The sequence below is a fragment of the Lygodium microphyllum genome, chromosome 4 (assembly GCF_053477565.2).
Source record: "Lygodium microphyllum isolate KBCC chromosome 4, Lygodium_microphyllum_v1.1.10, whole genome shotgun sequence".
Lineage (NCBI taxonomy): Eukaryota > Viridiplantae > Streptophyta > Polypodiopsida > Schizaeales > Lygodiaceae > Lygodium > Lygodium microphyllum.
The window spans coordinates 108,410,838-108,435,556 of record NC_141138.1 but is presented as its reverse complement, the minus strand read 5'-3'; the positions used below and the strand labels follow the sequence as shown (position 1 = coordinate 108,435,556).

Sequence of the window (24,719 nt, the reverse complement as noted above, 5' to 3'; positions counted from 1 at the left end):
GAGAGGCTTGAAAGATAATGCTCAAGTGTCGGACCTCACAAATGGCCTACTAGTTAATGTCCATCATGCAACCAGGCCATTGCTGTGCAAACAGTGCTAGTTCTTCTCCCATTCACTGGGAGATGTGGTCCGCCACCTGACTCTTCAACTCCTCTATCTGTGTAGTCGTCCACTCCCTTGAGTGAGAGGATTGAAGAAAAAAGGTGTAGTTTGGTCCATCCGGTGGTGCTAGTAGATGGACCTTGCCCCTCCTTGACTCATGAACCACGAAGATCCTCACCTCTAGATGTAGTGGCAACTCTCCGCACTCCGCAACTGTCAGGTACGACCATGGGCCGCTGTGGAAGAAATCCTGTGGCAATGGCTGTGCTTGTCTCGGGAAAGTGTAATGGGTGGTAGGGGCGGATGAGCTGGTGGCTGTATGGGAGGGGGAAGACTGCTGGTGTGAGGATGATGTAGGCATGTGTGGCTCATCACCTCCTGTGGGAGGAGGGGAGGTGGGTTTGGGAGGGATCCCCTGAACCAGGTGCGGATTAGGGGGGTGCTCGGTAGGGGAGGTGGTGAAGGGGAAGAGGATCGAGGGATGGTGGGATGGGCGGAGGTGCATGGCGGATGTGGGGGGGGACCAGTGGCCTTGGAAAGGGGGGGCTGTGGATGAGGGTCAATGGGGGGGGGGGGCATGGGATGTGGGGGCTGTGGGATCTCAAGTGAGGTAGTTCGTGGTGCGGGTGGTGGATGTGGGGGGCTGCGGTCCTGTTGGGTGGAGTGGATAGAGGGGGCTGTGGAGTGCTCTGCCGAGGGGGTGTCGCTCGCCCACTTGCTCCCTGTTGACGAGGATGGGTCTGAGGAGCTGGCTGCGCCCTCCCTTGCCGTCTCACTCTGTGTCATCTTTGGACTCATGTGAAGCCATCAGTGTGTACTTGCGGGCCTGTCGACGGAGCCGCCTTTGCTCCAAAACGCATGCAAACTGCTGCCTAATGCCCAAAGTTATGGCAGCGCAGGCATTGCCCTGGTTGCCCTGTCACAATGACGTGCTGCCTAAGGGAGTGCCCGCCTGTCTCAATCTCTAGGAGCTGTGGGATATTCTTGACCTCTTTCACTGCTACCCGTACCTTTGGGACTCTTGCTACTGTCATTGCATCCGCAAAAGATGCGGGAAGGACAGTGCGGAAGAGCTGTCCAAAGTCTTCCACTAACTGGCGATACCCTCTCGCTAGGCTGGGGAAAAGAAGGGTGACCGGGTGTCGAAGAAACCTGTTGTAGAGTGTAAATGCCTCCACAGTAAAGCCACTGTACCAAGGGACCATGTATATGACCCCCTTCGTGGATGCATATGGTGAACTGGCAAGTAACTTGTGAGTTGTGTCTGCCGAACTGAGCCGGACCATGAAGATGCCTTGGCCCATTAGGACCGCCTCCATGATTTGCGCTGTGCCGATGTGTAGCATGGAGTGAAGCGAGTCTCGAAGCTAGGCCCTAGCTGGGGAATGTCCTACTACCTGACCACAAATCACTGTTTCTTTTAGCTCCAGCTCCTTAGCTTGGACGGCTAAGAGCTGCTCCTTAGAGAGGACGATACTCAAGGTGTTTGATTAGGGGGCACTCATTGAGTGCGTCGGCGTTTGACCAGAGGTTTCCATTGCGCGTTCCTTCTGAGAAAACTACCAATCACATCGCGGTACTACCTCAAGGGGGAGAGTTGTTGTAGATAAAGGGAACTAGAGGGTGGGGGGAACAATGCCGAGGGGGGTGGGACTGCTATTTTTGGCAGTGGGGGGGGGGGGGGAGCTGTACACCGCAAACAGAGCTGAGATTGAAGTAGCGCGACGGGGGGGGGGGGGGGGGGGAGTCTGTAGTAGAGGGTGGCTTGGCAGGGGGAGGGGGGGGACAAGGCGGTCGAATCTGTTGAAGCGGGGGGAAAAGACGAATCCATTGGAGCGGGGGGGAAAGGATGAATCCGTTGGGGTGGGGCCGAGAGAGCAGGACAGGGCGAAATGTCGGGGCGGGGGAAAAGATGGCCGACGGAACACAATCGCAAGCCGTCTGGGCGGGGGGGTACTCAACATGGGGGGGAGGGGGGCCGAGTTGTCAAGCTGGGCGCTAGCGATGGCGCGGTCGAGTTGTGGTGGGTGCGATTAGACGGAGCGGGGAGCAGCTTGCGATGTGATGGGTTGAGCTTTAAAATCACGTTAGTCTCCTCTCAGGTCAAGCTCTTGGAGCTTCTCTCTTTGAGCTGGTCGTCCACTCTAATCGCCTCATCAAATACCCTAGCTAGTGCGTCTCGCTGCAAGCTTGAATTGCATACCAAGGCCTTATAGAGTTTTTCACTTCATATCCCATTGATGAAGATTGTGGAGACTGCTCTTTCAGTGGGTCACTTGCTAGTTGGGATTCTTTTGAAGAGACTCCACACGTGGATGATGTAGTCTCTGATGTCCTCCTTGTCTTTCTGCTTGACGTTCATCAGCCACACTTGAAGGTTATTGGAGTACCGAGGCTGAGAGAATCTTTTAATGAAGAGACCCTTGAGGCTGTTGAAGTCGGTTCGCTCAGCATTGTCCAGACTCATGTACCAAGTTCTACCCTTATCTCTTAAGCATAGACGGAAAGCTTGTGAGCATTGAGTAAGATCGGTGAGTCCGTTAGTCTCGCAGACTTGTTGGAATTGCTCTACGAAGCTGTATGGGTTATCCTTTGGCTGGTATTTGTCTAATTGCTTAGCCACGATAGGGATTCTTGATTGGCCCTTCGAGCCGTGGTTAACTCATAAACCTGCAAGCAATGAGGCTGCCATTGCAGTGGTGCTCTGCTCTGCTGACAAGTTGTCTAGCAGTTGCTTTGTAAGAAGCTCTCTCAATGTGAGGTTGCCTTTTAATGAAGAGACTCTTGAGGCTGTTGAAGTCGGTTCACTTAGTATTGTCCAGACTCGTGTACCAAGTCCTATCCTTATCTCCTAAGCATAGATCAAAAGCTTGTGAGCGTTGAGTCCCTTGGCCTTGCAGACTTGCTCGAATTGCTCTATGAAGCTGTATGGGTCATTGTTTGGCTGGTACTTGTCTAATTGCTTAGCCACGATAGGGATTCTTGATTGGCCCTTAGAGCCTTGGTTAACTCCTAAACCTGCAAGCAATGAGGCTGCCATTGCAATGGCGCTTTGCTTTGCTGACAAGTTGTCTAGCAGTCGTTTCGTAAGAAGCTCTCAATGTGAGGTTGTCTTCTAGCTTCTTCTCTCTCCCTACGTCAGGTCCTGTTCTATTTCTGCTTGCTAGGGCTAGCACTGGCCGAATCTCGCGCATTTTTATGTTCTGTCATAAGCTTCTGGCTTGCTGTTCCTGATTGTAGGCCACTATGCCCTGTAAAGCTTCCCACGCTAGTCTCCTCGCCTCTTCGAGGTTCGCTATGATATCCTCAGACGTCCTACTGTGGTAGTCAGTCCAGGTTTGTAGGCCGTAGTTGGTGACTAGCTACTGGATTTTCATCGGGAAACTGCCTAGGTCAAGCTCTTCACCACATCCGTGGTTAGTGCTTGGCTCTACCATGTTCGCGGTCTCGTGCTCCACTAGGTTGTCGATGAGATCGATCAAGTCGGGTAGATCCACTCCAATGGTGTCGGTCCTTGCTTGGTCCTACGCTTGGGGTTCTCGATCACCCAACTACGTTTCAGGGTCTTCTCCTACTAGTGGGTTCGTTTTGATTGTGAGGTCTGAGTGAGTTTCTTGTTATTTACAAACAGTCCTCAACTTACGCTCACTCGGTGTATGTGTGCGTGGTCTCTTTTGTGCACTATGCGAAATCAGGCTTTCAGCTTTTCTTAAGTGCACTTTAAGTGCTGGAACACAATGTGGGTAGAATACAAAGTGATAATTGCAGCTCTCGAACTCTCGTCTACGCACTTGGCCTAATGGGGCTCTAGGCTCGATTCTTGGCCATTTCTTCCGGTCTCTAGGTTCTATGCTACGTTGTTCAGCTTGCTCAGGGTCAAATGGGGTTTGTTGGTTAGCCTACAGCTCTAAGTATGCCCAATATGCTGATATGATTGTCAACACTGTGCTTGGCCGTTCGGTTGCGATTTCTAGGGTCAAATTTACTTGAAAGGCTTTCTGTGAGTTCTCTTGTTGCGAGCTGTACTCTCTGTCGTCGCGGACGCGCTAAATTTGTCAATTTTGATGTGTCAAAATCTGGTCCGATTCTACAGAGTTTGATTTTGTAGTATCCGAGTTTAGGGATCAGACATTCGATTTGACATGTGTCCGATTCTGGGATGTCCGATTTTAAATGGTTCGATTATGGGTTATCCGATTCTGGGAATCGGATAGGGTGTGTCCAATTGGAGAGGTCTGGTATGTCAAAATCAGACAAGGTGGTCCAAGAGTCTGATTTTCAAAATCGGACGAGATCACAGGTCCGAGTGTCCGATCCTTAGGATCGGACGCGTGGTAGTGGTTCGATTGTTGGGGTGTCCAAGTCTAGTGTGTTCGAGTATTCAAGTACGATTTCACTGAGTCCAATCGGACTGGTCAGGTTGGTTCGAGTATTGACCATCCAATTCTCACAATCAGACGGGTGTAGGGTGTCCGAGTGTTTGGTTCTGGGAATCGGACGCTTGCGGATCGTGTTTGATTCCACTAATACGTATATAGCAGCAACGAAAATCGCTTCAGGCCAACAATTTTTGGCCATGCATACTAGCAAGATTCTCTAGGATCCAAAGTTAGATGCCCATAAAGGTTTCTATACACCTAATCCAAGCAGAAAACTCCTGTGGCCTTTGATCGATTCGCCAAAAGTACCAAGTCTTGCACAAGCTCTCAAGCTCTCTCTTTCTCTCTCTATTGCATAACCTAAAAATGAGGTCTCCCTTTGCGTAATCTTTCTGATCACTCCTTGTGCGATTCTAACACCTCTAAGCACTCTTTTTTCCCATTTTTCTCCTTGTTTGTGCCCTGCTTGGGCCTGTTTAACAGAAGAAACCCTAAAGCTTTTTTTCCTTCAATTTATTGGTCCTAACCTACTCTAAATGCAACAAAAATGAAAAGCAAAATATTGAAATGCTTCCTCCTACTTGCCTAATCATCAAAAAACCAAAATACTTACTTGTTGCAAGATTAAAAACCCGAAATCTCCTACCTATCACAAGCTTCGGTTCGGGGGTGAAACCCTTACTTCGTCGCTTGATTTGAGGCACACAAATGCTCAAGCTTGAATCCATTGGTCCCGGCAAAATGGAACCAAAATGTAGAGGGGAGCTCACGCTCAATCGCCAAGATCCGAGGACCGCTTATTGTTTCAAGCATTTCAAGTGAACACCTATAGCTATCTCTCACCTAGTTGACACACCTTCGATCCTACCGGGGTGTAGTGAGCTTATCTTGATGCCCAAACAAGTTGCCTCCTTCCTCAAGCACACCGGTAACTCCACGATTCATGATGCGAGCTCAAGCAACCTCAAGCCTCCACCTTCAAGCTCCATCCTCCATAGCCGCGTGCGAGACAAGAGAAGAGAGGAGAAGAGAAAAAGAGAGGAGATGATGGAGAGCTTATTCTCCTTGATCCCTTACCCTCACACACTCACTTTCTCACACACACTCCCTCTCTCAAGCACACACAAGTAAGCAAGGAGAGAAGAAGATGAGTCCACTTTGCCACACACCAAAGAATGAGCTCCTCATTCACTTTTCAACTTTATATACAAAACCCTAAATTCCTTTTGGGTGGTCATCCCCTTATTCTTTTTTTTACATGGTCGGCTGTGGCTTAGGCTCTTTTTCCTTTGGACAGGAGAGAGTCTAGCGGTTTTTTACAAACAGTTTAGGGGGCACCTTACATTAAAAATGCACTTTTGTCTTTGCCTTAGCTTTTGAGGCCGCCCTTGCGCTTTCGGTTGTTTCTCTTCCTGCTTTTTCTGTTGTGTCCGATTTCCTTCTGGGTCGCCTCTTTTGACTCTTGGCTTGCGCCTTTCCACTTTTTCTACTTTTTTTACTTTTTCTTGTCCTAAGGTTAACATTAAGTAACACTAGGGTTAGGGTTTCATATGACGGCTAAGCCATTTAGTGTTAGGTTTTACTATACAAAGTGTATAACTAGCACATAAGTGTGGCATTATTCATTTAGGTTGCCTTGAGCATTGTACTCTCTTTCAATCATTAATACATTACCTCATTTTGTGATTGAGTATGAATTAATTCTTGTATTATCTTTCATTCTCTATCAATCAATCATGCAATTATTCCATACTTGGGCTAACACTCCTATGGACACCAAGGATAATCCGCTAGCTAAGTAACGATGGCGCTTGATTGCAATTGGGATCCTCCTACTTAGGCCACTCGCCAAGGAGGGTTCAATTGAGTATTCAATGAACAAGGATCTCAACCACACAAGCACTCCATGTGAACATAGGTGTCCCAAGCTTGAACCCACAATCGCTAGCTGATGAAGCACAAGCTTTACCACTAGGCCATCACTTTGGAGATTATAAAGGGTCTTTTTATTGTTTTAACCTAGGAAAAAATTATTGAAACCTCTATGGAACTCTCTCTTAACAAAAAAAAGGCCAATTGAGAGTAAGTGATAATACATGAGAGCCAATTGAGTATAACACATTACATATCCATTATTGACTTATATCAAAGTTTAGTCTTTAGATGAGCTATAATATGATTTAGACCTTAGACCCTCATGATTCATACATATCACACAAATAAAATTGAATGAAACATGTCATATAGCCCATCTATAATATGGAATGGGTCCAACTGTAGCATCATGATTCTCATTCCAAAACATCATGTGGAATGTGGAATGGGCCAACCTAGAATGAGGACACATGGAAAAGCAAAGTAAAGAAGAAAGAGAAGAGACAGGAGAAAAGGAAAGAAAAGAGGGAATAAAATAGAGAGAAAAAGAGGGAAGAACTTAAGAGGAGAGAAAAGAAGAGAGAGGAGAAAGCAAAATGGAAGATCCATGCTATAGCTTAGAGGGAGAGGGACTGAGAAGAGGGCTATTGTCCACGCATGTACAGAGCAATGAGAGGTGCACAGACAGGGTTGTCACATCCAATGGTGTTGTATGATTAGTGTCGTCCCCAATACTAGTACGATACTAATTGGACTAATAAATCTTGGACCTATGTTTGATGAACTTTTTTTAAAAGGCATATAATTTAAAGTCTATACTTTACTCAAGACTAAGTGCAATAGAGAGTTGAAACAAGACTCAACTTTAAAGACTGTTATGAGCCAACTAGTAATCTCATACAAAAAGGGTTTACAAAAACGGATTATGTATAATGTGACAAAGACAGTCAATCTCATATGAGTCATGACATAAGCTCTGGAGTCTAAGTACTTATATCACTCTCGTCATTGGAGCAAGAAGCATCCTCGTTGGTACTTGATGAGTCATTACCTTCTCAACAAAATCACCTTCACTAAGTACATTGCCCTTCTCATCATACTCAAGCTCTCTAAGCTCTACGAAGGAGGTAGTGATAGGTGTATCCTCATGTGCCGTACTAGGAGTGTCTCTTGAGCCACTCCCACACCTCGTGTAACACTTAAGGGCCCCACAATCACCATGGGTAGTTGGTATCGATATCGAAGTAAAAGCTCCAATAGCGGCATAAAGGCAAACAACGATACGCCAGCATGCATGAGTGCGAGAGACTCGCCGGTCAATCTTCTCAAGCTCCAAATAAAGATCTCTAAATTTTTGCTTTTGCTCCAAGTCCCTCTCATGAGTCACACTTTTAAGTGTGCTTGTGAAGAGCTTGAGCACATCTATATTAAGCTATATATTTAAAGAATAAATAACTTAGAATTAGACTAGATAAATAAAACATTTCTAAATATGTTACACGATTCAATTTCATGAATAAACTAACATAGTAACAAGAATATAGATATGGTATATATGACTTGCTATAGACATCTCGTATATACTACGTAGCATGTATAAATTGGAGTGACAATAAATTAGTTGCTCTAATTGTTGGGGATAAAAGAGAAATTTAGAGGAAGAGAGATGGTACATTATTCTTGGATGGTGGAAAGAGAGAAAGTGAGGCAATGTAAATTCTAAAAATTTAAAGGAATTTGAATCACAATAAAATTTCAAAAAAAGGAAAAAAGAGATTACCACAAAGAAGAAGCCTTCTTATCCAAGATGGTCAATGCTTCTATTTGCGCTATTGCCTCTGCGATAAGATGATAGAGAAGGCCGATATTGGATCCCTTCATGTTGGTTACGCGAAGCACCTTGTATATGGGTCTGATGGCAATGACAATGCCCCTCATTCATTCAAAATTTCTCCTTTAAGAAAAACCGTTGAATGGCCTTCGTTTCTACTTAACTCGATCAGGAGTCTCCTTCAAGCTACTCCTTGAACTCGTCGGACATGACCGTCTTTTGGAGCTTGTTGCGAATGTCATAGAGATGCTCAGCAAGAAGCCACATGGCCGTAAAACACGTCTTTGAAGGCTTCTTTAAATCCAAGTCTAAGTACAAGCAATAAATCGCAGGAACTCGGACCTTGCCGTTGATGAAAGTGACGATTGTGCAAGCATCGTCCACAATCCTCTTCACCCACTCCAACTTGCCTATATCTTTCATAAGAGGATCTAGACAATGCATGGTGTATGGTATCCATACTATGGATGGGGACTCGCTCTCAAGTTTCTATCACATAGAGGCGTAATTAGAAGCATTATCGGTGACAACTTGCACAACGTTTTACACACCAATCTACAAGAATCAAGATCACATGTAATGAAGTTAGAATCAATATGTTTGGGAATTTTTAAGTAAGTAAATTAATAAATTTGAGAAGTTGTAACTTGCAAGTAAACAAATTAATTACCATCAATGATGGCTTGCCATATGTGCTGATACTTAAAGGCGTGGTTCTCCTTCTTCTTGTGGTGGCATCCACCCCACGTAGGTAATATGTACCAAGCAGGTAAGAGATAAGGATATTGATAATTCCTCTTTTTTTATGGTCACTCCATCCATCACATAGAAAAGAGCACTTGTACTTTGCCCAACTGGCACGCATGGGCTCAAGTGACTTATCAATCGTCTCTCTTCTCATCAAGCTTCCTTGTATGCATATCATGGTATGTGACACTATGCCATCTCTTGCAAGAATTGACGGTAGCAATGGCTTTCACCATGGGGTAGAGGATGGAGACTCAAGAAGATGGATTTGGAGAATCAAGGGTGTAGGGTGGAGTCATTGAGGGAGTAGAGAGGGTAGAGAGGTTGAGGAAGTAGGGATAGCTTGAGGGAGTAGAGAGCTTGAGATGGCAAGAGTGCTTGAGGGAGTAGAGAATGCTTGAAGGATGAAGGAGATGGGGAAGAGGGAAAGCGTTTTAGGGTTTAGAGTTGGTGAGGAAGGAGAAGGGGAAAGGAGAGAATGAGAGATAGAGAACGAGTGTATATACTATGTACTATGGGCAGTAGGTATGGGCCATGGCTCTTCATGATTCATCCATGCCACATGGCCATAATCGTTTGAATCTTGATGATGAGAGAGAGAGAGAGAGAGAGAGAGAGAGAGAGAGAGAGAGAGAGAGAGAGAGAGAGGTCTACATTGCTTTCTTGTACGGAGAATGATTTGCAAGCTTTGGGTTGTCATGGAGTTGTGATTTCTAAAGGAGATATAACCCGACACTTGGGTTATCCTATTGTTATGGATATAGCTCCTTGTGCCTTTCTCAATTGGATATCATCCGTATTCATGATCGGTTCATGTACTGGAAATCTCAAGGCTGGCCTCTTCATGTGAGACTTAAAGTTGCTCAATGCATCATGATCAGTATGATCTCGTTTTTCTTGCCATTGCTTTCTTAGACTAAGAAGTCTCTTTTGGAAGTGGTTTAATCTATCCGATTCATATTGTGGAAAAAGAAAGGGAATCATTTGGGCCAGGTGTGGATTTCATGCCAGCATGTGACCACTCCTAAAAGGATGGGGGGAGCAGCTTTATTGTATGTTAATTTGCATATGGTTGCTTTGAGACTAGCACTTTTGCAGACACTATGTGTAGAGAGTCATCCCTGGTCAGATATTCAGATATATCATCAGATGGTTAAGGCCAAAAGATGGGTCACTGGAAAAGCTAATAAATTATGGCATATTCGGGACCTTATCAGGGTAAAGTGTTCATGTGGAGGTTGCTTATTGGGGGTCTTCCAACTAGGGACATGTTGCATGCTCGCAAGATCTTCGGTGGTCGTTGTGTATTTTGCACCACATGTGATGAGACATTGCTTTATCTCTTTGTCTCTTGCCTTATTGTTCGATAGATTTGGAGTTTTGTTTCTAGTGTGTGGTCCTCGGTGATACGATAGGCAGAAATGAAAACGTGGAAACAGGTTAAAACCAAACTCACTAAGAGTCGATTCCACACAGAGACAACTGATGATCCTGAGAATAGTGGCATGAGTCCCGTTTCTCCTCCCAACCTTGCCTAGATAGTTGCTGGCAACTCTCATTGTGATCTAACTGCCAGCCGTCAACCTTTAGTGAGTCCTACTATTCTTGGACTCTACTTCATTCTAGGCTCCCCTAAGACCCGTTCGGGTGCCCAAGGCCCCCGGACGGTCGTCTCTCGCGCCTGTTTCCCGTAATTTACCTTATTAATGTAACATTTCCTTTCCCTTAAGAATCAATTTCATCCTCGAAAACGATACTTGGAAGGTCTAACTGTAAATTGGGCAACCTTTTCCTTAGGATACTCGCTCCCATGTTGAGCTTTCTTCTGAACAATCTTTCCACTTGACCAAACATTCTTGATAAATAGTATTCCTTGTTCGTCTGTTGCAAACATTTGATATTCTTTCTGGTTCATGTGGATTAGATTGGTCATCTAATAGCTCCTCAATGTTATCATTTAAGATTAAATTATCCAAATCACCCAGCTTCTTCCTTAGCTTACTTACATGAAAAACTAGATGTATTTTACTACCAACAGGTAGTTGGAGCTTGTAAGCTTGTTCTCCCACCTTTTTAAGTATTGTGAAAGGACCACAATACCTGGATGAAAGCTTTGGACATTGTTCCGTTTTCATGGTTTTAGTTTGTTCAGGCACTTTAAGATAGACCAATTCTCCTTCTTCAAAGGAGATGTCTCTTCGGTGAGGATCTGCATAAGCTCTAGCTCGATTTTGAGCTTTCTTAATATTTTCTTGAGCAAATTTTAACATATTATTCATATCCTCCAAAAAGTCCTTGGCTGCCTGAATCTTTTCCTTATGCAGTCCTACTGCATGAGGAGCTCTGGGCTGAAACCCATACATTAACATAAATGGACTATATCCAGTGGAAGAGTGCTTGGCACTATTATATGCAAACTCTGCTATCGGTAGATACTCTTCCGAATTAGTTTGCCTTTTACTTACATATGCCCTAAGCATATCTTCAAGGATTTGGTTAACCCTTTCAGTTTGCCCATCAGTTTGCGGGTGGTCCACCTTACTCATGCTAATTTAGTATCCAGCTTCCTAAATACCGCACGCCAAAATTGACTATCAAATTTTCTATCCCAATCAAAAACTATATTTGCCGGAAGGCCATACAATCGGTATATGTTCTCTACGAACAATCTAGCCAATTCTAGTGTTTTAACATCAGTTGAAGTTGGAATAAACCTAGCCATTTTGGTTAACCTATCCACAATCATCCACACAAAGTCGTGCCCCCTCTGTGTTCTGGGTAATGCAACAATAAAGTCCATGGAGATACTTTTCCATTTTCCGGAAGGAATCTCTAATGGATGGAGAAATCCTCCCATTTTCAGTCTTTCAGCTTTATTAACCTGGCATTTATTACATTTCACCACATGGTCAAGGACGTCCTTATTCATTCCAGGCCAATAGAATTGTCTTTTAATAAGACTATAAGTCTTATTATCTCCTGGATGTCCCGCGCTAGGGGTATCATGACACTCAAAGAGTATCTGGCGCCTTATTTCTTCATCTTTCGGGACACATACCCTACCCTTGTAGAGTAAATAACCATTATCAAAGGTAAAATTCTTCCACTTGAATCCCATTTGAGCAACCCCTGATGCTCCATTTCCTTGTTGAACATCCTCAGATATTCCTTCCTCAATGGAGCCCCTTCCATTTGGATCCCCATTTTCTATTGCTTCCCATATGTTGGAATATGCCGAATCAACCTGGCATTTCCCTTTTAAGGATTCAAGCAAATCGGAAGTGAACTGACTAAAACTCAATTCATTTATGATGGGCATTCTGCTGAGTGCATCAGCCACTATATTATACTTTCCTTTTCTATACCTTATTTCATAGTTGAACTCTTGGAGGAGTTCGGCCCATCTGGCTTTACGCCCTTGTAGATCCGGTTGGTCATTAAGCCACCACTTAATGCTTTCATGATCCGGCAGGATAAAAAATTTGGCACCGTACAGATAGTGCCTCCATTTCTTCATTGCATGTACTATTGCATACAACTCCCTCTCATAAACAGAATAATTCTATTTTGCACGGTCTAATTTCTTGCTTTCAAAAGCAACTGGTCGACCTTCTTGTAATAAGACCGTGCCTATCGCCTTATCACTGGCATTAGCTTCAACCACAAATGGTTTATTGGGATCCACAATTAATAGCACTAGAGCTGTAGCAATAGCTACCTTAAGTTTTTGAAAACTTTCATTTTGGTCTGTTCCCTTATTAAAACTCTTTCCTTTTCCTTTAAGTTAGTCTGTCATTGGAACAACTATTTTGGCATAATCTCGAATGAATCTTTGATAAGATCCAGATAAACCTAGGAAGATCTGCAGCTCTTCTAGGTTCCTTGGAGATGGCCATTCAATAATTGCCCTTACTTTTTCTGGATCCATCTTGATTCCCTCCTTCGAGATAATATGCCCCAAATATTTGATCTCTTGTGCGAATAATTCACATTTAGTTTTCTTTGCATAAAGGGAATGTGTTCTTAACAATTGAAATACCAATCGTAAGTGTTTCAAATGTTCTTTTTTTGACCTACTAAAGATCAAGATATCATCCAAGAAGACTACTACAAAATGTCCTAGATAGGGCCGTAACACACTATTCATCAGCTTCATAAAGGTAGCTATTGCATTACTGAGGCCAAAAGGCATCACCAAAAAATCATAATGCCTATATCTAGTACGAAATGATATCTTAGGAACATCTTGTGCCTTAATTCTTACTTGGTGATAGCCTGATCTTAAGTCTATCTTTGTGAAGAATTTTGCCTCTTGTAATTGATCAAAAAGATATCTTATTAAGTGCTCTATAATCAACACAAAGTCGCATAGAACTATCTTTTTTCTTTACCAATAAAATTGGCGAAGCCCAAGGTAAATTGTTGGGTTGTATAAACCCTTTATCAAGGTAATCCTTAATTTGTCTTTCAACTTCTTGGTGCTGTGTTTCACTTAACTTATAAGGTGGTTTAGAAATAGGGTGTGTATCCTTATTTGTGTCAATTGGGTGATTTATATCACCCCTATCTGGTGGAAGGCCACTTGGTAAATTAGAAGGAAACACATCTTTAAATTCATCTAACAAACCACTTAATTCATTACTTACATTCAACTCACAAACATAAGAAAATTGTTGCTTTATATTACAGAAAGTAAAAGTGTTTTGCACAGGAAGAGACCATAACATATATACCTCACAAGCTTCCTTCTTTATCAGCTTCTGAACTTCAGTGGAACACAACAAAGGATTATCAGATACTTCATGTTCACCTTGAATCACAAAAGTCTTACCATCCCTTTCATATTCCAGTGTATTATGATGATAACTACATTTTAAGGATGGTTCCAATCCCCATAGCCACTCCCTCCCTAAAGCAATATCAGCTCTTTCCATATTCATAATTTGGAAATCAAGTTTATCTTTATATCCTTGGATCTCAATTTCCAAATTGGATATCATTGTATCCCATATTTTATTATCCTGACCTTGCATCATACGAACGACATATTGATGCCCACTCTTTTGTTGGGGAAGTTTCAATTTTTTGACAAGTGCATAATTTATAAAATTATGGGTAGCAGAGTCATCAATCATGACTCTAACCCTCTTTCCAGCTATCAATTCATGTACTCTAACTAAATCATGTGGCCCAAAGGTAGGCTGCCACATAGAAGTTAACATACAACACTTGTGTTGTACATCCTTGTGCAAAACCACTAAGGATGTATACTTTTCATGCCCCTTTAATTCTAGAGTCTACGCTACATGGATTTGCTTTTCTTTTCCCTTGCCCTTGTCCTTATCCTTTCCTTTATCTTTCCCCTTTTTCCTTTGAGGGCAATTCTAGGCAGCATGGTTAGGGGATAGGCAATTGAAACACAGCTTTTCTTTTTTGGCCTTATCAAAGTCATCTGGACTTAACTTTGGCCTTACATATTGTTTCTTTTCAAAAGGTTGTTTCTTGCCCTTAAGAAATGGCATTTTCCTTTTAAATTTGCCTACAAATTTTGAGGTTTCCAATTCTCTAGTCTTGGGCTCCGTATCAGTGAGACTAGTGAGTGTACCTGGACACATACTATCTTCATTGATTAATGCAAATTTAATTGCCTCTTCAGGTGTCTTAGGTGAACTCCTTTTCACTTCCTTTTTATAGGCCTTATCTAGTCCCCTAATAAATCCTCTTGTCATTTGAAATTCATCTATTCCTTCCAATTTGAGGATTATCTCACGATATTCCTCCAGATATGTCAGCAGGGGTCTTCCCTTTTGTCTGACATAATCCCAATCTTCGCAATTTCTTTCCATTTCATTTTCAGGAAGGAATTCTTTCAAAAAGACCAATTCAAATTGAGCCCAAGTTTCAGGTATTTTATTTGCCTCCTTTAAAGTTCGCCACCATTTATACGCCTTTGGCCCCAAAGTTAAACTGGCCTCCAGTGCTTGGAGATGTGGTGGAGTATTTTTAAGTTTGTGCAAATCCTCCCATTTTTGGAGAAAATTAAAGATAGTGTCTTTATTTCTATCTTTTTCCTCCCCGTGAAACTGAGGGGGTTTCATATATTTTAAAACTGGATTATTCCTCCTCTTGTGGTGGGGTTCCTTAGGATCTCGCATAGTCACATCCAAATCTTTCGATGAAGATGGGATATCCGAGTTTTCTATCTTATTTTTATTCCTTTCTAGTAATAAAGTTATTTGAGATTTTATTTCGGTAAGTTCTTGAGTTAAAAATTCCATTTGAATCCCCTGTGCCTACACACGAGCAGTTAGATCATCAAATTGTTCTCGTGTGGCAAAAAATTCTCCCCTCTCTTCTTCTTGTATCTCTGTTTCATGGGGATTTACCATAGGGTGGTCCCGAGAACTAGAACCCTCAATTACTCCCTCTCCCTTTCCCTTCCATTAATACACTGGAATTGGAGAGCAAATATAAGAAATTTGCGTACAAAGTGAAGTACTTCCCTGGTTATAGTGATAGGGCAACTGTTGCTGGCTTTTAATAATAACCCCGAAGAGTGAGGAATAATTTGTCTTTCCCAAACTGAGCCGGTGACGCTAGAAATAAAGCTGATTGGCAGAAACACCTAGTAAGGAGGGGACTAAATACATCCCTTCCCAATGGTCACGTGAACCAGCTGTACGCCTGCTATGTGTGAGACTGGTCCGACTGGCTTCATCCGACTGGTGACAGGTTTGACTGCCGTCCAATTATGGCGCTCACGAAATCAATTGTGTATGACTCACTGCGGCCAGTAAGACGTATGACGTGTGGGGCACCGTCTTTAGGCCAGACCCGTATGACGTAGGGGGTACCGTCTTCTTGCCTGATCCATATGACGCCGAAGAAAGCCTTCGTGAGAAACGGATGAAAGTAGGACCCGACGGCTCCGACGACTGAAGCAGGACGCGATGGCGGCTCTGATACCAGTGATACGATGGGCAGAAATGAAAACGTGGAAACAGGTTAAAACCAAACTCACTAAGAGTTAATTCCACACAGAGACAACTGACGATCCTGAGAATAGTGGCACGACTCCCGTTTCTCCTCCCAACCTTGCCTAGATAGTTGTTGGCAACTCTCATCGTGATCCGACTGCCAACCGTCAACCTCTAGTGAGTCCTACTATTCTTGGACTCTACTTCATTCTAGGCTCCCCTAAACCCCGTTCGGGTGCCCAAGGCCCCCGGACGGTCGTCCCTCGCGTGTAACATCGGCGACTTAGCAGCGGATATCAGCTCATTCGTGGATTATGGGAAGGATGACTTCTATGTCTACTTTGCATTCAGATTATTCCTGTCTCTTCCATTTCCTAGATGGATAGCTCTGTGGCATATTGGCATACTTGGAATGCCTTTATTTTTGATTCAGCCTCCGGCATCCATGGTCATGTGGCCCGTGTTCGTGGTTTAGTGGTATGGTACATGATATTGTTCGCTCCATACCAACTGTCCTTTCTGTGTGATATTTGTGTGTTAGAGTCTTGGCAGCCTTTCATTTGTCTATTTTTTCTTAGCTGACCTGATGGTCTGATGTAAATATTGCTACTTAATTCAATTATCTTCACAAAAAGAAAAGAGAGTTTTTTTTTTTTTTCCGGGGGGGGGGGGGGGGGGGGGGCGCTGGTTTTGCACTTGTGTGTCATGTCACATCAACATGCGTGAGGGAGAAAAGGGGGGTGGGGAAATTTGTGTCATGTCACATCAACTGTTTGGGGGGGGGGGGGTGAAGAAAGAGAGTGAATGAGAGAGAATGTGATGGATAATTAGTGATAGAGCTGTTGGAGAGTAGCCAACCCTGAGCACAGAAGTGTAGAAGCTTATTAAAAAAGGCCAAATTAAGTTCCTGCAGCATTACAGAATGTTCTAGTAAAGTTGGGCTTCCCTATTTAGAAAAAAACCTCAAGTTTTTTTTCCTCAAACATTTCTTGCTTCTAGAAACATTTCTGAAGTTTCTAAATCAATGAAATTTGTGTCATGTCACATCAACTGTTGGGGGGGGGGGGGTGAAGAAAGAGAGTGAATGAGAGAGAATGTGATGGATAATTAGTGATAGAGCTGTTGGAGAGTAGCCAACCCTGAGCACAGAAGTGTAGAAGCTTATTAAAAAAGGCCAAATTAAGTTCCTGCAGCATTACAGAATGTTCTAGTAAAGTTGGGCTTCCCTATTTAGAAAAAAACCTCAAGTTTTTTTTCCTCAAACATTTCTTGCTTCTAGAAACATTTCTGAAGTTTCTAAATCAATGAAATGTGTCTCTTTTACTGCATCATTAACCTCTCACTTTGGACATCCTTCAGAAGGTCTCTGAAGGCAAACCACTCTACATGTCGAGACTTGGTCTAGTTGTTGGTAAAGAGAGGAGGTTGCCTCATCCTCTCTTTGACAATCTTAGGGGCTATCATTGTCATTGAGTGAGGAGGTTGTCTCATTCTCTTTCCAACAATCCCAAGAATCCATTGAAGTAAGCAAACAGATGCTGACTGTGGGCTCTAGTGGTGTTTTACAATCCTAGCCTCTATTTTCAGATGGCTATCTATTCTCTTGTTTGAAAAGTAGAGTAAACAGTTATTGGCTTGTCATACATTGTGCTATGAAGTAAAAATTATATTCTGCTAAAGCTATGGTGCCTGACTTACAAAGTAAGACAATTGCCATCATACATGGGCTTTGCGAAGAAGAAATGGCTGAGAATGTGCTACCTTCAGTAGGTAAGTTTCTATTAACAATGATTGTATTCCTTGTAGAAGTCTCAATAGTTGTGTGGAGAAATGCCCAAGGTTTTGTACCTCAGTGCAAGTGTATGCTGATTTGGAAACTCACCAAGGTTGTTCAGGATGTGCGTTGTGGATGATCAGTTAAAGTTGAAGCTGTCACCTGTAATGACCTGCTGGCACATTGAAGTGCATGTGATTAAGCCTGTGACAGCACTTGCAACTTATCGGCACATAGACATGCTGCATAGTTTATCTGCACAGGAGGTGTCTTAGTTTCTGTTTGCAGATGGATGACCGTTGCTATAGAAGAGCACAAGGGGAATGCTAAAGACATGAGATCCTGCTAGGGGATAACTGTTGCTATAGAAGAGCATGAGAGAAATGCCAAAGACATGGGGTCTTGCTAGGCTCAAGGGCCTTTCAAGAGAGCTTTCAACTTGGGAAGAGATTGCCTGACTGAGTTGATTTATGTGACACACTATAACTTAGACAGTTACATTACAAGGTTATGAACCAGGACCATCAGTTAAAACTGAGCACATGCTGGTTCTCGCTGCTGAGTGTGGAGTTCATCAATGCTAGTTCTGTTGGCATCCTGATGTGTCCTTGAGGTGGACATTGACATGGTGTCTTATGATGGGGATCATAGGAATATTGAAGCCATGTCAGCTTATGATAACCTCAGTAAAATAATTGAAGCAATGAAACATTAAGTTCTGCATTTTCACCAAGGGGTTCAAGTGAATGAATAATTGTGTGAAGTGTTGGAAGTTTTCATTAGAGTGAATGATCCATCCATCCATGCCTTGTTAAGTTGGCCTGCTCTTTGTATTGGTGATTCAAGGAAACTGTGACATCAAAGAAAGAATGCTCTGATTGAATGTCAAACACACAAACCTGGTATCAGACTCCTGAGTATAAACTATCTGGATCCTCTCTCTGGGGAATTTCCTCTAGGGGAAAGCACTTGTACTCTTCATGTTGCCTTCTCTATGATCCAAGTGGGCAAATCTCTGCCTTGGTCCTTTGTATGAAGCTATCAGGCCCAAGGCATAGCTCTACCCAACAGCCTAGGAAAAGTTTTAGCTAAACGCTCCTGGTTTGAAGGCCTCAGCACATTCAGTGCAGTTTCCAGCCATTAGATGGCCAAGATTCTCCTTCTGTAAGCCTCACCTTCCATTCCAATCTGGTGACTGAACTGAAAGCAGATTCCAGTATATACAAGTAGGAACATGTAGGATGGTTAATAATAGGTGATCTGAAGCAGTGGTATGTGAGAAATTTGGTTTTTTGAGCTTCAGCAGCAGTATGGATCTGATTCTTGTCAATGCTTTGTGTTCTGTTGGCTTGACTACCATTCTTTGGAAATCGGAAGAATTATGTCAGTAGAAAGGGTATGAAACGGATTGTATGGTAAATTCAGGTTAGGGTTACTGAAGATAGATATTCATTGGAAGCCACAAAGTCTTCACCCTCACGTTTTGTGTTCATTGCAGCTAAAGCAGAAAGTTAATTTGCTCTTAAGTGAACACTTCTTTGAGCAAGGCACAGCATCTTCAGACAATCAAAAGCTTGATTCAGAAATATAGAGGTATGTCTTTATGTAGCTGTCAGTTTTTATACTAGAAATATGCCAACCATTGATTTAAAGTACAGTTAACATTAGATGGTTGATTGCAAGTTTGGAAACCAACAGCAACTGTGTACTGGCTGCACAGGTATAGCCAACAATGTAAGGTTCATAGGATACACTGCTTAGCCCTGGCAACAATAGCTGAACTCAGCTTCATGAAAATGATGACTGCACCCTCCGGACAAGTTTTTCTGTGACCTCGTTTCTGTCATAGGGTGCAGTGCACATGACAGATCTACAGATGTCAAACTAAAACGAGCAGCCTTTCCTGCACACATGCTTTAATATTAGCACCATCTTCAATGTTGCCATTTTTCAAGGGAAATGCTGTTTCCAAGGTATATTACAGTTCGGCAGCTTCCATAATGGACTCTAGCTGTTAGTGCTGAGTGTATTCCCTATCCTCCAGGCCCGGAACATATGAATCTGGAGTTCAGAAACCTGCCTTTTAGAATTAATGAGCTTGTTTTGTAGCATATTAAGAGTGATGATTATCACTGAGTGGATTTTACTGGAATGGTCTTTTCTTGGGAAAAAGGGACATCAAGAAAAGACGTCTCAATCCTTGTGTTGCTTACGAGTTTCGTGGGCAACATATTGCGAACTTTTGTTATGTGCAACTGGCAATGGTGTGTAAAACCATCCTTCAAGCCCTAATGAAAATTGTCACTAACATTATGTTAACCACTCATCCACTCTGTTCACCTCCTATGGCCTTTCTATGTAATCTTCCATATTCCTTACAGGTCTTAAATACTTGGATTTACAGCTTTATTTTATGACTATTTTACAACTTTTCAATTGCAAAGAGAGTGGTGGCTAATTATATGACTAAGAAAAAAATTTTCAATGGAGTACAAATGCTCAACAGAGAAGTTGGAGCTGTCTACAAATCAAATCATATATGCAGGGCCTCTCAGGGCAGTCTGAAGGGGTGGGGGAAGAGAAGCCTATAACATCAGAGGGTTCCCATCCTGTGAGGTGAAAGAACAGGCCATGGCGACTCCAACGGTGAAGAAACTACTACCAAAGCTCCCATCGATGCCAAGAGTCTCCTACAGCTGCTCCCAGCGGCCTCAAGAGGGAGTGAAAAATGGGTATGCCTCTCAAATGTGCCACCCTGTGAGACTGCAAATGATCTCCTGCACCTCTGGTTGCGATGCAGTGGGCTCCACCCAACACCTAGCAGCTGGGCAAAGCCTCCAGGCTCACTACCACACACTAGCCAGCCTTGATGATAGCAGCTATCACAAAACCAAGAAAGCTCATTTTCTTGTGGCGTGGGGCATTTCTAGAGTGTACGATGGCCCCACTTCTTAGGGTACAGCTACAACTTTCCCTCGATCTCAAAGGATGTATTCCTTGCGTAATCAATATAGACCTTTGTAAATTTTGATCTAGCTTATACTCCAGCCATTTCAACTAATTCCTCTATTGAAACATAAAGACAATTGCAAGAATCTAGCATTTTATGAAATTGAAGAGACAATCCTCATGATACCCAACTCTTGTTATAGATGTGGTTCCTTGAATGAGTGGAAACATTAACATTTGTTTGGAGTTCTTATTGCAAAAGCTTATTCATTGAATGTGTTTTTCTAGTTTCGTCTTTTACTTTAGTTTTTGCAAGTTGTTGTGGATCTTACTTCGTCAAATTCAAGCTTTTTGTTTCTTTCTTTCTTGGATGTGCTTTTGTACAATCTCGAGTGCATGGAGCCTTTGTAACTCAAATATCTTTGAGGTTGCTACTAATTGTCATATTTTCTTCAGAATGTCCTTGTGCCAATCTTTATCTCATAGCCTTGTCACTTGAGGATTATATAGACCTTAATACGAACTTTCTTCATGATATTTTGAGCTTCCATGGTTTCACTTAATCATAGTAGTTTTTACAGTGATACATAATACAATATATTTTGACCAAAACAATGTATGTGGTTAAGTGGTCTGGACCATGGGTACTTCAAGCACTTCAATTAGGGGATATTTTGGCATTTATGTATGATTTGGAGACAAAGGGATTGTGCATTGTTGGGAGCTAACTATATTATATATGCTCATTGCAATATTCCTTATGCTTTACTTTTTACGTTGGTGATGTAGATGTTTCTTGTACGAATGTGTTTTGTTTTTCACTATTCTTGTCTGAAACACAATTGACATGAAAGATTATCCTTCCATTAAGCAATCACCTTATGAAATCAAGGCCAAAGACGTGTGCCGCCTACACACATTGAAAAGAGAGAGAGAGAGAGAGAGAGAGAGAGAGAGAGAGAGAGAGAGAGAGAGAGAGAGAGAGAGAGAGAGAGAGAGAGAGAGAGACCATGATTGGTGTAACCTTTTTAGTATACTAGTCCGGGGATTTCCCACACGTTGGCCTACGGCCCTCGTGTCTCTTGTACTCGTGTAATCATGTAATCTTGTACTTTTTTTCGTAATTAATACAATTACCTTTTACGAAAGAGAGAGAGAGAGAGAGAGCTGTGATGTTCGCCGTCAAAGCTGCAACACTGGAGACCAATTTCGTTGATGGGCGCGATGTATAAAATCTTTTCCAAAGCGTGGCAAATCGGCTTCACAAGCACCTTCCAGCTATTGTGCACCCTCTCCAATATGGTTTCATTAAGGGCCGCAACATTTTGCATAATATCTTAAATGTGCAAATGGCTATTGACTATGCGCGGCACTCCAATCAGTAAGTGGTCTTGATTCAATTGGACCTGGAAAAGGCGTTTGACTGTGTGGACTGGTCTTTCCTTGCATATCTTATGTCTGCTATGGGCTTTGGTATCCGGATGTCCCGATTGATCTACACCATTAGTACTGAGGCTTCCTCAATAGTTATGCTTAATGGTGGGGTTACAGAGCCATTTGTCCTTGCACGCTCGGTCAGACAGGGTTGCCCTTTGAGTCCTCTCTTCTTTGCCTTAGCGACTCACCCGGTCCTTTCAATGTTATCCTCCATGGCGGCTTCTGCCCAACTGGCAGGGTTATCTCTTCCTTTGGGGCAACACTTCATTAGCCAATCTTTGGCTGATGACTCCTTTATGATTTTGCAGGCGGACAGGGACAACATTCACAAGGCATTAGATGTTTGGACGCTCTTTGGTCAAGCCTCTGGTCTTCGCATCAATGCCTTTAAGTCAGCCATTCTCAGTTGCACGGAGCCGGATTTACAGTCATTAGACTGGCAGGGCCAGGTGGTTTCCCGTGGCTCCATTGTCCGGCATCTTGGATACCCATTGGGGGTGGATGTACGGCCAAAGGATCTGCTGAAGTGGATTTCACAAAAACTGGCCGCGAAATTTATGTATTGGAAGTCGCAAGCCTGGCTGTTCCATGTCCGCCTCAAAGTGGCTGAGACAATTATGCTACCACTGCTGACGTATTTCCTGCCATTACTGCCATGGACGCCCACTATTTTGAAGGCTCTCACTCATCCCATTCGTTTCATGTTATGGAAGAAAGATTCACTGCAGGCAGGTATTTCCTGGATTTCATGGTCACATGCATGTACCCCTAAGCGCATGGGTGGTGGAGCTATTTTGGATGCAGAAACTCATATGCTGGCTCTTCTTTGGTCTCTTTTTCGTGCCATGTGTGTGGATCATCACCCGTGGACCATCATAGCCCGTTATTTTCTTGAGGACAGTGGGCTCCGCCAAGGTAACACACGGCTTCGAGCCTCATGGTGGCATGTCCTTAATGTTGACTCTCGATTTTCCAGTCCCTCTTCCTCTTTGTTACTGCACTTGGTCGGCTCTTGGAAAGTGGTACTTCAAAAGGCCCGTTGGCATCCTGTAGGGGACCGCTTGCAGACTAATTCTTTTCAGCTGGAATTGTTGGCAGTATCCAGATTACTTTCATGGGAAGATAAACATCAGCTCAGACCAAGATTTAACCGCATGGCCTGTTTGGGTGTGACTTCGATTGCGGATGCTACCCTTGCTACTCGCAATGTCCTCGCATCGTTTCGGACTGCTAGGAGACTTTTCAGGATCCCGCGCGGATACCGTGATTTATGGGGGAAGCTTTCGTCGGAACTTCAGGGTAGGCAACCCTTTCCTGCCCTGGCTATGGATCGCCCTTGGCAGGACTGGGACCTTGTAGGCCGGTTGAGTCTGGAAAAGGCCTCTACTAATCAAGTGTATCATCTTCTCATTAAAGATCACCAATGGCTGGGTGTGAAAGCTAATACTGTTTGGGGCCTGCGGAAATCACTGTCATGGTGGCAGGCAACACTGATGGAGGGATGGCAGAATAAGACACCTTTCAAATGCAAGGTCTTTCTGTGGCGGGTAATGATTGGTGGTCTTCCTCTTGCCTCGGCCCTTTCCAAGCGTCGAATCTTGAATGGCAATTGTTTCTTCTGCACCACTACGATGGAATCGGCCCGACATCGTTTTCTTTCTTGCCCGCTTGCCAAGAATATCTGGTCTCTCTTGTCGCAAATTTGGCGCGCAGTGGTGGGGTCCTCACTGACTCCTTTCGATTGGGTTTTTGTGCGCCCAAAGTATCCCACACCGCCACCGTTACATATGAAGATCTTATTTCACTTTTTCAGATACTGGGGATGCTGGCACATTTGGACCACCCGAAATGCTTTTCTCTTTGATTCGGCCTCTAATGTACCGCGACATATTGCAAGGCTTAAAGGGCTCTTGCATTGGCAGCTAGATCTCATCAGGCACTCTAACTTGCTCCCTCGGGAGGATTTGCATTCCTGGCATTTGGCAATTGCCTCTGGGTCCTTGCCATGATTGGTGTAACCTTTTTAGTATACTAGTCCGGGGATTTCCCACACGTTGCAACGCCTACAGCCCTCGTGTCTCTTGTACTCGTGTAATCATGTAATCTTGTCCTTTTTTTCGTAATTAATACAATTACCTTTTACAAAAAAAAAAGAGAGCTGTGATGACAATTACTTTTTTTTGTACAACTAGCTTTGCATTGTAAATTTATTTCTTGCCCTTTGGTTAGGAAATTTTGGAATCTTTTGACAAATATTTAGCAAGTAGTTGTTGGTCTATTCATGTGTCCTTTTGGTTGGGTTGAGTTGGGTTTTGCTAGAGGGCCCAATATCCCACCCCAGTGTAGCCAGATATGGACTTGTTCCATTTTTTTAGACTTTGAGACTGTTGGTATAATCGGATCACTAGAAATGCTTTCGTCTTTGGCTTTGTTGTGGGCATCTAGGGACAGTGTGAAACTCAAGGGTTTTCCACACTGGTAGGTAGATCTCGTGCAGCATGCTGATCTCCTTAGGGAAACTTTGCACCTTGCATGAATGCTCATCACCTACTCAACTTTGGTTTCTTGCCAACTTGACGTCTCTTGCTATTCGTTGGGAAGACACTATTCCCTACAGAGGCACACTCTTGCCTTGCACGTTCTCTACA

At 43.3% G+C, this 24,719-nt stretch overlaps 1 protein-coding gene across 5 annotated transcripts in view; it reads left to right on the top strand.

Annotated features, from left to right (window-relative positions):
- Window positions 1–20,855, top strand: part of PDE318 (P-loop containing nucleoside triphosphate hydrolases superfamily protein) — a 119,455-nt gene extending 98,600 nt beyond the window's left edge. For 4 of the 5 annotated variants that reach the window (XM_087676394.1, XM_087676392.1, XM_087676396.1 and 1 more), the window contains 2 exons: window positions 19,184–19,278; window positions 19,406–20,855. In XM_087676394.1, the coding sequence (XP_087532520.1) occupies window positions 19,184–19,276 (93 nt within the window). In that variant the 3' untranslated portion in view covers window positions 19,277–19,278; window positions 19,406–20,855. The remainder of the gene's footprint in view (window positions 1–19,183; window positions 19,279–19,405) is intronic. The other variant, XM_087676393.1, reaches the window with a different exon arrangement.
- Window positions 20,856–24,719: the final 3,864 nt, after the last annotated feature.